Here is a 13,559-nt window from a genome sequence, read left to right on the forward strand (position 1 = left end):
AAAAACAGCTGTATAAGGAAGCTAGTCTATGTTCATACTTTTCAAATCTATTATACTTTTTCAGATACACATTTTATCATACACTGTATAAGCTTTTAAAGTGTGTATTAATGTTTCAGTTTAAATTCAGATTTCCAAACAGTCACTGAATTGGTATGTAACTAGCTCACAAAACCGGGGGGTGGGGTGTTTGGGGAAATTCAGGGGGGGTGTAGGGAAATCAGTCTATCTAAAGTTCCATGCATTCCTGGATCTGGGATTCTTCTCTCGTTTGCTTACCACATGTGATTTCTTTACAAGTTCCGTGCTCCCAGCAACCACTGGGGACATAGGCAAGAATAGATCAAAGCAAATGTCCTGAACAGTTGTAGACCAGCAGCAGTGAAAATTCTCCCTTTTCATACATTTGAAAATTGTAAGCATCCTTTACTACGTTTGTTTAAAAAAAAAAAAAAAGGAAAAAAAAAAGATAATTTAAATTTTCTCATTCAGCGACTTTTATCAAGGTAAAAAGAAAACAAAAATGCACAAGAAAAATATAAAAGGAGATCCTTTTAATATGCAGGGAAGACAGTTTAATCCTACAAGTTGACTCATTGTTCCGACACTTATCTGTAGAAGGTACTGGCACTGCTGCTGCAGTTTATACCGAGGTGTGAGTGTAGAAAGAAGTTGGCAATCACAAGAGTTAATTTGCAGAGCTACAAAAAAAGATAATTTTTGGTGCAATTTTTTTTAGAAGAACTCTGTTCTGGTGAGAGATGCCAGACTGAAAGGCCTAAATACAGAAGTTTGCTCTTTATCAATACTCAGGTATATCTAGGGATTTGGCAATGTAAGATTCTCCATGCTGCCCCTATTGGGCCTCATCTAGGGATGAGAGTTTCTGTACTTATTCAGTCTTTTTGACCTCTCTATTGACACTGTCACTAGGGTACCTGTAGTGGTGGTTGTTTTTCTGATGCACTTTCCACTTGTAACTGGACTAGGGTGACAGGATAGCAAGTATGAAAAATCAGGATGGGACTGAGGAGGTAAATAGGCGCCTATATAAGAAAAAACCCTGAATATTGGGACTGACCTTATAAAATTGGGACATCTGGTCACCCTAAACTGGATGGACCCCATGAATTAATTTCAGACAAGCATTATAAGGGGGGAGCTTTCTGAAGCCCAAAGTGCAGTTAAGTGGAAGTCCATGGAAGTTGGCCTCCTAATCACCCTTTGTGCCTTTTGAAAGTCTCCCCTATAATTGTTGCTGAAATGCCTTTGTTTTTTGATTGTGTAGGAATGCAACAGTGTTGAACGAGGACTTTAATTTCCTTTAAAATATAATTTAAGTTCCTCTTTAACAAGTGTTCCATGTGGCAGTGATTTAAAATGGACCAAAAGTATCAGTAGTTTGAGTGAGAACGCTTTTGTGCTGGTTCAAACTGAATGAGGAGAGACCCAGCTCTCTCCAGTTGTTTGTCTTTGGACTCTGAACTGTGTTATCTGAACCTTGGCAGCTTGACTGAGGATCCACAGCTGATCAGCATTCTGGGTTATATCACAAAACCATAAAGAGCAAGATTAATACAATTAGAACAAAGTGACAGAACTTTTTTTTTAAACCTAGATTCTGTATATTGTGTGTGCAACATTCCTGTTCTTGGTACTAGTTCCTCTTTTCCCAAGATCCTGCTGATTGCTTGCAATCAAGCTATCAGTGAAAGTAAAAAGCCTAAATTAAGAGAAGCATGTTAAATTTCCCCTCTGCACTGCAGGTCCTCTTTCTCTCGGGTTTGTGAAGTCAAATACTATTCCTTCTTTGTTTGTTTCTTTAGGTGGTCCAGGGAAATTCCCCTCTCAGAAAAGTGGAGGTAGAAAGTGTCAAATTTGGAGCAAATGAAGTCAAATAGCATCTACAAAGCTGCTGTGATACCATAATATCATAGAACCTCAGGTGGTCATCCCCAGGTCCTGAGGCAGAACCCGGTAAATCTAGACCATCCCTGACAGGTGTTTGTCTAACCCAGGGGTCGGCAACCTCTGGCACGCGGCTCGCCAGGGAAAGTACTCTGGTGGGCCGGGCTGGTTTGTTTACCTGCCGTGTCGGCAGGTTCGGCCGATCGCAGCTCCGACTGGCCGCAGTTCGCTGTCCCAGGCCAACTGGGGCTGCAGGAAGCAGTGGCCAGCACATCCCTTGGCCTGCATCGCTTCCTGTTGCCTCCATTGGCCTGAGACAGTGAACCGTGGCCAATGGGAGCCACGATCGGCCGAACCTGCCAACGCGGCAGGTAAACAAACCGGCCCAGCCTGCCGGGGGCTCTACCCTGGCGAGCTGCGTGCCAGAGGTTGCCGATCTCTGGTCTAACCTGTTCTTAACAACTTCCACACCGAAGAACATTCTTGTTCTTAGCGTATGTGCAATGTGCCTCAGGTTGTACGTGACCTGGATTCGTTACTGAATTTGATCCACTGGTTGGATCATTAATAGACTTGCTCAGACTCCTGAGATGGGGCTAGCCTTGGGGCTGCTTTAATACTTCAAGTGGCCAACTGGTCTGCAGCCATATTGCGTTGGGCTTTCATCTTGGTAATTTATGACATCCAGGTAAGGTGAGACCATGTCAATACTTGGAAGGGATACCTTCAAGCATGTTTTTTTATAGTTGCTATGATGAGATGGTGATTCAATATATGCGTCCCTTCCCAGGGTTGTGCGAATAAAAGCCAGGGTGCTGTATTCCTGGAGGAAACTATCTCATGGATGAGATGTGAATCCAAAGACTTGGATGGTTGCAAAGAATCCAGTGGGATCTTTGACTGCAAGTGTAGAACTCTTATCCTTGGTTCTTTTGGCTAAATTCCAATCCAGCTAATTACATTCTACCTACCTAAATTTTTCTTGCACAGTTGGATGCAATATCCTTTTCTGCCTTCTGTCCTAAAGTGTTACCTTGGACTGTTAACATGCATGGTGGCTGCATTTCAGAGGTGGATTAAATCAGCAGTTTTCAACCCTGTCAGGATTACAATTCCCACCCAGTCTGCCCTGCAAGGCCTCTTGGCTGGGGCTGTCTGCCCACGCTGGGCTCTTTCCCAGAGTCCCCCTCGCTCTCCCCAGCTGCTCACCGCACCCAGGGTCTGGACTGCTCCAGCTCCACTCTGCCTCAGCACTGCTGCTGCTCTGCCTCCAGCTCCCTGGGCTGTTTTTCTGGCCTCTCTTGCAGCAACCAGAGCCATGACTCTTCTCCCAGCACTGACCTGCTCCCTGGGCTGCTTCTCTGGCTCTTGTTGCTATGACTCTTTTCCCTGGGCTGCTTCTCATGTTTTCTCTGTCTGGCACTGCCCTCACTTCATTGCCAGCTTTTCATGTTGTAAATAAAGAATCCCGCTTTCACAATAAGCCAAAAACACAAGCTAATCCCATTTCAAAAAAAGCCAATCCCTAAAAGAAGCCCAACTCTCTGTGACGGGGTCCGTAGGGGCTGGGCAGGAGGGTCACGCAGGCCGGATGTGGCCTGCGGGCTGTAGTTTGCTCACCTCTGAGCTAGCAAGTCTTCCTTTAAAAAAGAAAAAAGAAAAAAAAAAGAAAAGAAGGGGGAAAAAAAAAAAAGGGCAACAAAAAATACAAGACCCTGCAGACCACCTTATTTGTTTCTATTCTGTTTAGGGTCCTGTAAAGAAGAGACACAACTGTACATGATGTTTATTATTGAGTCTGCAAAAAGATTCAATAAATTACAATGATTTGGACGTGTGTGTGTGTATATATACACACACGCACACACACGTCCAAATATATTTTTCCCCCCCCCGAAAGTTAAGTATTTTTGGAATAATTGTCAGCATGGCCACCAGCAAGAGTTGGCGGCTGCACTTTGAGGTCACCAAAAATTTTGTTGTGAGAACCCCTGCCCTGGGGACTGTCAATCTCAGGGTCCTGATTTCTCATCAACCTTTCCTCTTTTTTTTTTTTTCTTTTTGTGTGGGTACTGGGGAACAAACTAAACAAAAAACCCCCACTCACTGAGTTTTAGTAAGGGGCCAATAGTCCTCTTACACAGGGCTCTCTGTGGTGTGGCCCTGGGCAATTGCTGTACTTGCTAATCCCTGACGCAGGCCCTGGTTTTTAATCTACTGAAAAACAGTTGTGGCACCAGTGTGCCATGGAATTTTTATCTGTGGGGGAGAAGGCTCAGAAGGAAAAAGGTTGAGAATCTCTGGATTAAATGATCTCTGGCATATTCGTTTAAGGTAGCAAATTCCATTTTAGGATCCTTTGGGATGGAAAGTTTTTTTTGTTTTTTTTTAGTCATTTTTTCTTTAATAATTAATAATGAAATAGATGATGTGGGATCAGACATGGGAGATGGTAATTGGGATGCTTGTTTTGTATCCTCATGATTAAAGAATCAGAATAAGTACACACAAGTATTTTAGAGAGAGAAATGTTCTGAGCCTGCCCTATAAAACTGAAAACAAATGACTGATGGGCTCCATGGGTATGCAGGAAAGGGAGCAATATGCACTGTGAAAAACCCATTTTTAAGAACAGTGCTGCTTCTCGTAGGATTGTCCATGCATGTCTTGCACTTGTTCGAGCAGCACTTTCTGTCCTTGATTACAGTTTGGCAATAGTTGAATACCTTGTCCTGTCAATAATGGCATTTTGATTTTGACGGAGATAGGATAGGCAAATAAAGGCCTATTTTTCTAGCCTGCGTGTCCAACAGTGGAGAATTATGATGCATACCTACTATTCCAAATATTTAGAGGCGCATGGGAAGTGATGCACTAGTGAGTCCTTGGCTCTAGAAATTCATGTAAACAATGGTTTGAAGTGGTCATGACTCTTTTTTTTGGGTCAACCAGTACTAGCCTGGAGTTTGTTTAGTAGCGTTATCATTCAGGGCACTTAAAGATAAGAGTATGCATGTATTTGTCCCTTTTTAACAGCCTTGTCACTAGCCAGCTTCATGACTAGCATAGTCAGTGACCTAATTCCTCCTTTTTTCACTACTCTTTAATCTAATAAAAACCTCTTCTTGTCCCCAGTGGCAGGAGTCTGTTAATACTGATGTAAGACCCAGTCCTGCAAGTTGCTCCCCCCGAAGGTTCTGTGCACTCCAAATTTCCAGTGATTTTAATTTGATTCGAGACCAGTCAGCACTTCGCAGTACAAGGCTTTTAGTTTGCAAGCTGTCCTGGAGCTATAAAATGAGGGCGTATGTGAGCACCATTTCCATTACTCAAATACACATCGCTGACTAGTTAAACTCTTAATTTATGCTCAAGGGAGCCAAATCTTGAATCTGTGTTCCCTTGTGCAGGAGAGTGAATAAGAGCCAAAATCGGCACTGCTTGCAAAAACAGAGCAAATAAACCAGGGACTTAATTTCCACTTTCAAGATATTATAGTCCAATTAATTAAAGATTCCTGTATACATTAGCTGTTAATGCAGGATGCCTGATTGGAAGAAGTTACATTTCTATCTTCTGCTTACTATTTGGAGTACGAAAAGAGAACCGCCTGGGTATGTGTGTGACTAATGGAAACTATCATACTCTGTCTGTCTGTGTATGCCGTGCCGCTGTCTGGAATTGTTTCCCGAAATGCAATTACTAAATATGAACACGCACACTAAGCCTCCTGCCCCTCGAAGGAAATTTTATAAGAGCTGCAAAGTTTGCATCTTGACTGAAACTACCCCAGAGCTGGGATTAATCAGATTGGGAAGTTTGGTTCAGATCAGGAAGTTTCTCTAATAATAGACAAAGTCTCATGCACCTTAAATGTAACCCTTGCAGTGCACCAGGGAAGGTCTTACTAATGTTGGTAGTCAGAACGCCTATTACTGCAGAGTTGAGAACCTGAACTTTAACATTAGCTTCTGGTCAAAAATAATCAACATGCAGCTATTCAGCCTGAATGTAATTCTTTAAACCAAATGTACTAGCGGTTTTTAATCCAGAACACACAAACTTCAGGGTTTTGATCCTTTCTCTACGCTAGGGTAAGATGAAGGAACTGTTCCACACCACTGGAATAGGTACACTTGGGCTTAAAAGATTGATGGGTGCACTAAATACTATGGATCTGATCACCAGGTTCCCCCTCCATCCTTTTTCTGTGGCTCAGTGAACATGTAAACCCCATGGAACAGGTTACATGTACGAAAGATATGTTTTGAATATAAATCTTTAAGGATGTTTCCCTGCCTGACTGGATGAAATATGCTTTTTCATTAATGCAACACACTCCAAATTGCATACTGGGAACAAAGGGGTTGGCTTCAGAACATGGCAATTGATCTTATTTTCTGCTTTCAGCAACATGGGCTTTTCTGTTTCTTAGACTTCTATAGGGAGCCAATCACCACAGCAACTAGGCATTTTAAAGGGCCTGCTCCTTCACTCGTACACCTCAGTATGGATCTCTGCCATCGTCCAGCAACTAAGAATCTGGTTCCATGTATATGGTGTGCTCACTTCATGAGCAATCCATAAATAAGGAAAACTGTAATTGTCTGTAACAGTTTGCTGATGATGAGTCAGCATAGCTAAATTTACGTACATACATGAGAACCTTTTTGTTCTATCTTCAGTGTGGAGTAGTGATTAAAGCAGGTATTGGGAGGCAGGACTGCTGGGTTCTGTTCCTAACTGGCACAGACACGTGGTGCAGATACTGCAATTACTTTGGTCAGTGCATCTCTGTTGTTGGCCAGAGACACCCGTTAGATAAGAGTTCTTCCCCCTCTGTCTTCCCAGCACTTCACGGAGTTCCTGGATGAGTTTTCGCAGGATGTCCTAGGCCAGCTCTTGAATGACCCCTTCATGTCTGAGAAAAATGAGATGATGGAAGTGGAACTGTCCCCAGCATCCCCAGCTCCCCTCATCCAGGCAGAACACAGCTACTCCCTGTGTGGCGACTCTCGCCCCCAGTCCCCACTGACCCACGTTTCGACTGATGACAACTTCAATGAAGGTAACGGTGATGCGGATGAGTTGATGCTGACTTTTGTGGAAGAAATTGCTGTCACGTGCATTACTTGTGAATGGCATAATATCATAGCTGCACAAGCCTAGGCTGGTAATACTTTTAGTAAAGTAAAATGTGAGCATGCATGAGAGTGAATGATGACTAAAAATAAATGGGGGAAAACCTATGTTTTTAATTTGATTATAAATCTGCAGACAGCATAAACTAAGATTGTCACCAGGCAGAGAGATTCCACTCAGCTGAAACTACTGACTGTGAGTTACTGGAATTCAGCATATTAAAACATGGGCTTATTAAAGGGGAATGAGATTTGAGGAAAGTAGGCTACCAGGTGAGCTCTTTCTTATGAGCATAGAAGAAAGTTAGGGACTCATAAACCACACCATCCCAAAATCTTCAAATTAAGCTGCTTAATGCAAGACTTTTAAATCCAGTGCTTAGCACTTGGCACTCTTCAGTCCTCAACAGCACTGAAGAAATTACCACCCATTTTGGTGCCTAATTTATTAGGGCTGTCAAGTGATTAAAAAAATGAATTGTGATTAATCGTGCAATTGCGCTGTTAATAATAGAATACCATTTGTTTAAATATTTTTGGATGCTTTCTATATTTTCAAATATATTGATTTCAATTACAACACAGAATACAAAGTGTATAGTGCTCACTTTATATTTTGTTTACAAATATTTGCACAGTAAAAAAAAAAAGATAGTATTTTTCAATTCACTGAATACAAGTACTGTAGTGCAATCTCTTTATCTTGAAAGTTGAATTTACAAATGTAGAATTATGTATTAAAAATAACTGCATTCAAAAATAATAATAAAAAAAACTTTAGAGCCTATAAGTCCACTCAGTCCTACTTGTTCAGCCAGTCGCTCAGACAAACAAGTTTGGTTACAATTTGCAGGAGATAGTGCTGCTGCTTCTTGTTTACAATGTCACCTGAAAGTGAGAACAGGCGTTTACATGGCACTGTTGTAGCTGGCGTCACAAGATATTTACATGCCAGGTGTGACTTAAGTTCATATTTCCCTTCATGCTTCAACCAGCATTCCAGAGGACATGCATCCATGCTGATGACAGGTTCTGCTCAGTAACAGTCTAAAGCAGAGTGGACCGACACGTGTTCAACCTTCTGCTGGTGGCACCTGACTCAGATGAAGAAAATGATTTTCTTTTTTGTAGGTTCGGATTCTGTAGTTTCTGCATCGGAGTGTTGCTCTTTTAAGACTTCTGAAAGCAGACTCCACACCTCGTCCCTCTCAGATTTTTGGATGGCACTTCAGATTCTTAAACCTTGAGTTGAATGCTGTAGCTCGCATTGGTACCTTCTTTGCGTTTTGTCAAATCTGCTGTGAAAGTGTTCTTAAAACAAACATGAGCTGGGTGATCATCTGAGACTGCTATAACATGAAATGTGGGTAAAATAGAACAAGAGACATACAATTCTCCTGCGAGAGAAACAAATTTAATTAACACATTATTTTTTTAATGAGCATCATCTACATGGAAGCATGTCCTTTGGAATGGTGGCCAAAGCATGAAGGGGCATACAAATGTTTAGCATATCTGGCACATATATACCTTACAACACTGGCTACAAAAGTGCCATGCGAACGCTTGTTCTCACTTTCAGGTGACATTGTAAAGAAGAATCAGGCAGCATTATCTCCCGTAAATGTAAACAAACTTTTTTGTCTTAGCACTTGGCTGAAAAAGAAGTAGGACTGAGTGGACTTATAGGCTCTAAAGTTTTACATTGTTTTGTTTGAGTGAAGTTATGTAACACAAAAAATCTACATTTGTAAGTTGCACTTTCACGATAGATTGCACTACAATACTTGTATGAGGTGAACTGAAATACTATTTTTACAGTGTAAATATTTGTAATAAAAATTACGTGAGCACTGTACACTTTGCATTCTGAGTTGTAATATAAATCAATGTAATTGAAAATGAAGAAAACATCCAAAAATATTTAATAATTTCAATTGGTATTCTATTGTTTAACAGTGCGATTAAACACGATAACATTTTTAATCCCAAATAATTTTTTTTAGTTAATCATGTGAGTTAATTGTGATTAATCAACAGCACTATAATGTATGTATTTAGGCATTTAACTTCAGATGCCCAAGTCTGAAAATCTAGGTCACTGCAATTAAAGTTCAACATACTGCTGCCATTCACTGGAAATGGGATGGGGGCGGGGAAGTGAGACAAGAAGTGTCCAGTGTCATTTCTCTATGGGGTACTTGTAGATGTAAGACTAGAAAAGAACCTCTCTGGGAAATGAAGGAGAGGGGAAGAAAAATAAACCAAAATGTTAGTTAGCTAAGGCTTGCAGGAAGAAGATGAGGTAGCAAAAAAATAGACTGGTTAATGCTGGTATGAGGTTGATGTGAGTAAGAGAGACTTCTATAAATATATCGAGGGAGGGGGAAAACACTAGAGAGGAAGTAGGCTCACTAACAAACAAGGAAGGAGATGTAATCAACGGACCAGATTCTCAGCTGGTGGACATGGGCATAGCTCTGACAGCTGACGTTCTGGCCCAATGATTCTAAAACGGTTGAGATACTGAATTAGGCTCCTGGGGGTGGGAAAATAGGGGGAAAGAGTTGTGGACAACTGAAGCAGTAATAGAAACCTTGTGTAAATAGGTACAACTCTTATGGGGTGCTTGGGCATAGGGGAAGGGCTGTGGATCAAGGAATGGTGAGTGTTAGCAGCTTTCATAGCAGAGTTGCTGGCACATGCACTGACTTGCAGAGCAGGGATATGAGGGAAAAATGGGGGTAGGCCGGGAGGGAGGGAGAAGATTCAGCCCTAACCTGCCTGTTCTGGTGGGGAAAGCATATGTATGTGAAGATGCTAGCAGGTAAGATAGAGCTCTGACAGCCAGTGGCTGGGAGGGGGGATAGGATAGGACTGTGAATAACTGGTGACTATTAAGAATAAAAGCGTTGACAGACTTTCACTCATTCTAACTGGTTTACATTTCAAGGCAATGAAAAGCAGTACAATCATAAGCTGCATTTTTTTTTTTTAAAAGGGGGGAGACTAGTGCTTAGGTTTATAGGATTAGCAGTCTAAGCCAGTGGTCCCCAACCTTTTTTGTCTGGTGGGCACCAGACAACGAGCCACGAAGGACCGTGGCAGTGGATAAGCCTCCACCGATAAGCAACAATGTCAATAGGCGTCGCTGCTGACAAGCAGTGTCATCCAGAGGTGTCGCCGCTGAAATGCCACCGAAAATCGGCATTTCGGCAGTGATGCCTCTGGATGATGCTGCTTGTCGGCAGCATTTAGGCGGATGCCCGTCCACTGGCCAGTATACGAGTGCACTTAGATGCCCTGGCGGGCGCCATGCCATCCACAGACACCGTGTTGGGGACCCCTGGTCTAAGCTGTTCATCTGTTACTTAACCTTAAATAACCCAACCACACTTCCTAAAATCACTCAAAGGCACTGGCCCTCATTGAGGACAACTGAATGAAACCAATGAAGAATTTCTAGGTGAAAGTTTGTGAAATGATCCAAAAATGTTACTTACCAAAAAGCTCCAATATCACTCATGTTTCCAAGCTGCCTTGTCTGATTATCTTCACGCTCTTTATGTAAGAAAATTTATCTTATGGCCAGAGAACATGCACAAGAAACTTCAGATAGAAAGCATCTTTTTGAAGAAGTTGTAATGCAGGAAGTGATCTGAGTTTTGTTAGTTACCTTTATGGACAAGTCCAGTGAAATTCAATAGGGGTGAAACACCAGGAGTTAAATAGGGTTCAAAGTGTTTGTTAAAAATCTATAGACTTTAATAGAGAAAGATAGTCTTACTATATAATTGAATAGATGGGTTTAAAAATAGAAAATTAGAAAACTTTTCATCTGTTAAATTATATAGAACATTCCCATAAGAGCTGTTAAGATTGTAACTCTGGAGTGGAGTCACTAGCATGGCCCATAGTCACTGTTAAAACAAAAACAGATTGGAGAATACTTAGGGGAAAATTTACTGCATTTATGGCTGCAAGATGTAGCACTCAGAGGTGTTAAATACATTGACTAAGTGTTGAACTAATTGTCCTGATGACTTTTGTAGGGGGGAAAAAATCCGGAGAACTGTGGAAGTACTGGAGGATATGGGGTTAAGAACTGAATTTGTCACTTATCTTCAATGAAGTGAGGTGTGGGTGGAGCACAAGTGCTGATAATTCCTGTCCAATTTTAACTTCAGTCCTTGGGGGAATAATAAGACACATACTAACAGAGTATCTGCATACAATTAACTGATAACAGGACAAGGATCAGAGGTGAAAGTAACTTAACCTGCTTACCTGTACACAGGGTGGCTGGGGTCCTGGGCAAGGTGTGGAGGGGGGCAGCTCTGGGCCCCCAGAAGGGGAGGGGTCTTGGGCAGATGGGGCGGGGCTGGGGCCAGACTCTCCCCCCAGTCAGCCTTCAGAACTGCCAGGCCTGTGCTGCCCAGGGCTTTGGTGGTGATTTAAAGGGCCTGGGGCTCCAGCCACTGGTGCAGTAGCTGCAGTCACAGCCAGGAGCCCCAGGCCCTTTTAAATCACCAGGCCCTGAGGTTGCCCCTTTTGCCCTTCTGCCCCATCAGCAGCCCTGCTGGTACGGTGAGCTGTGGACTGGCAGCCACTTTCTTACCGGTACACCATACCGGTTTACTTTCACCTCTGATTAGGATCGTCAAATTCCAGAAGAGGTATTGTGAAACAATCTTGCATTTTCCAGAAGAGGCCCTAGGTACTTGGAGTATATGTGGGGCGGTGGGGGGGCGGAAATCAAGAGATGAGGCCAGATAAGAGGCTGAGTATAAAGAATGTGTCAAGGAATCGCATTCTCTAAAATATTAGCCCACTGAGCAGATGGCTTCACACCTACTGCTGTATATTTGCATTCACTGCATGGAGATGAGTTGTGATCTTACTAACAGCGGAGAAAATTCTGCAGGAGGGGAACAGAAGCAGGCTAGTTAAAAGGATTCTGCATATATATGCAGAGGGAATCCATAATGACGAAAAGAGAGCTCAGAAAAAAAGTACAGACCAATCAGATCAGATTTTGATACAATTTAAGGATCTAGCCCTGTAGAACAGAGCCCTTATTTTGTAAAACTTCATGCGGGACAGCGTGACACTCTCAGGGAACCCAGAACCGTAAGCCACCGTGTAGCCTGTATGCAAGTGAGAGCTTTGCTGCTGCGGAACTGTGTCAGCTTCCTGACACTCCAGCCTGTCTGCCTATGCCAGTCAAAACCTTGCTTTGCAGGTAACAATCAGTGAACCCCAGTTCCAGAGTTTCCTAGACATGTCTCCCTGTGGTGTCTGGTCCCCCTCACTGGTCCCCCTCACAGAAGTTACTAAGATTGCTGCCTCCAAAGAGACAGAGCACACACTAGCCTGTTAGTGTAGCTGAGGACTCCCGCTTGACTTCAGTATAACACACTGAACTGGCTTTGTAATCAAACAAGCATAAATTTAATACAGAACACAGATTTAAGTGATATCAGGCAAGAATAAAAGACAGAAGAGGGTTACAAAGAAAACAAAAACCATGCTTTTTAGTGCCTAAAACTTAATTTGAGTAAGCTATGCCTTTGCCTAAAACCGTTTCTCACAGCAAATTTTCAGCAGGTCCTGCCTTTCAGGCCAAGAGGATTCACTGTTCATAGGCTCTGAGGGTGCTGGTCTCTGTCCCTTAAGTGATGAACATAGGAATAGCCATAGTGGGTCAGACCAAAGGCCCATCTAGACCAGTATCCTGTCTTCCGACAGTGACCAATGCCAGGTGCTTCAGAGAGAATAAACAGAACAGGTAATCATCCAGGGTCCATTCTGTCACCTGTTCCCAGCATCTGGCAAACCGAGGCTAGGGACACCATCCCCATACCTATCATATCCCCCTTTAGTTGTCTCTTTTCCAACCTGAGAAGTCCCAGTCTTATTAATTTCTGCTCATATGATCCATCTAGTGATGGATAACTGGGCTATCTTGTACTCTCCTTATGTTTCCCAAAGTCCATTGTCTTGGCCTCAAGAGCCAGGAAGATTTCCTGGGGGTGCCAGTTGTCCCCTGATGTGCTTACTAAGCTGTTTCCTCAGCTGCTTGGTAGCTTGATTGCTTTGTTTACCTTTATATATAAGTGTACTTTCTTTGTCTATGGCTTACAAAGATTGATCCAGACAGGTAAATATACATTCCTTTGTCTATAGCAGGCTTGTTTATCAAGTCTGCCCCCAAAACCTATTTTAGGAACATAACTCTTTTACATTCTAACCATCCACACATCACACAATGATATTCATGGCCAGTGTGTCACCAGTTTTTGTGTGATAACTTACTCAATACGTTTACAGTACAATAATAATGTATACAGTCAGTTGATTCAATTGTTTATTCTTTGGAATTCAGATCTCCTGTTCCCTCCTCGGAGTGTCTGAACCACGATGTCGCACACAGATGCTTTTCTGTTTTGTGAGGGAAGGCAATAACTTAGCATGCTTTTTTTTTTTTTTTTTTTTTTAAAAAACAACCCT

The 13,559-nt window shown here is 42.4% G+C and overlaps 1 protein-coding gene across 2 annotated transcripts in view; it reads left to right on the plus strand.

Moving 5' to 3' along the window:
• Positions 1 to 13,559, plus strand: part of CREB3L2 (cAMP responsive element binding protein 3 like 2) — a 128,210-nt gene that overhangs the window by 75,476 nt on the left and 39,175 nt on the right. For both annotated transcript variants that reach the window (XM_032783197.2, XM_032783198.2), the window contains exon 2: positions 6,760 to 6,976. In XM_032783197.2, coding sequence (XP_032639088.1) covers positions 6,760 to 6,976 — 217 coding nt within the window. The remainder of the gene's footprint in view (positions 1 to 6,759; positions 6,977 to 13,559) is intronic.

This window comes from Chelonoidis abingdonii, chromosome 1 (assembly GCF_003597395.2).
Source record: "Chelonoidis abingdonii isolate Lonesome George chromosome 1, CheloAbing_2.0, whole genome shotgun sequence".
Taxonomy (NCBI): Eukaryota; Metazoa; Chordata; order Testudines; family Testudinidae; genus Chelonoidis; species Chelonoidis abingdonii.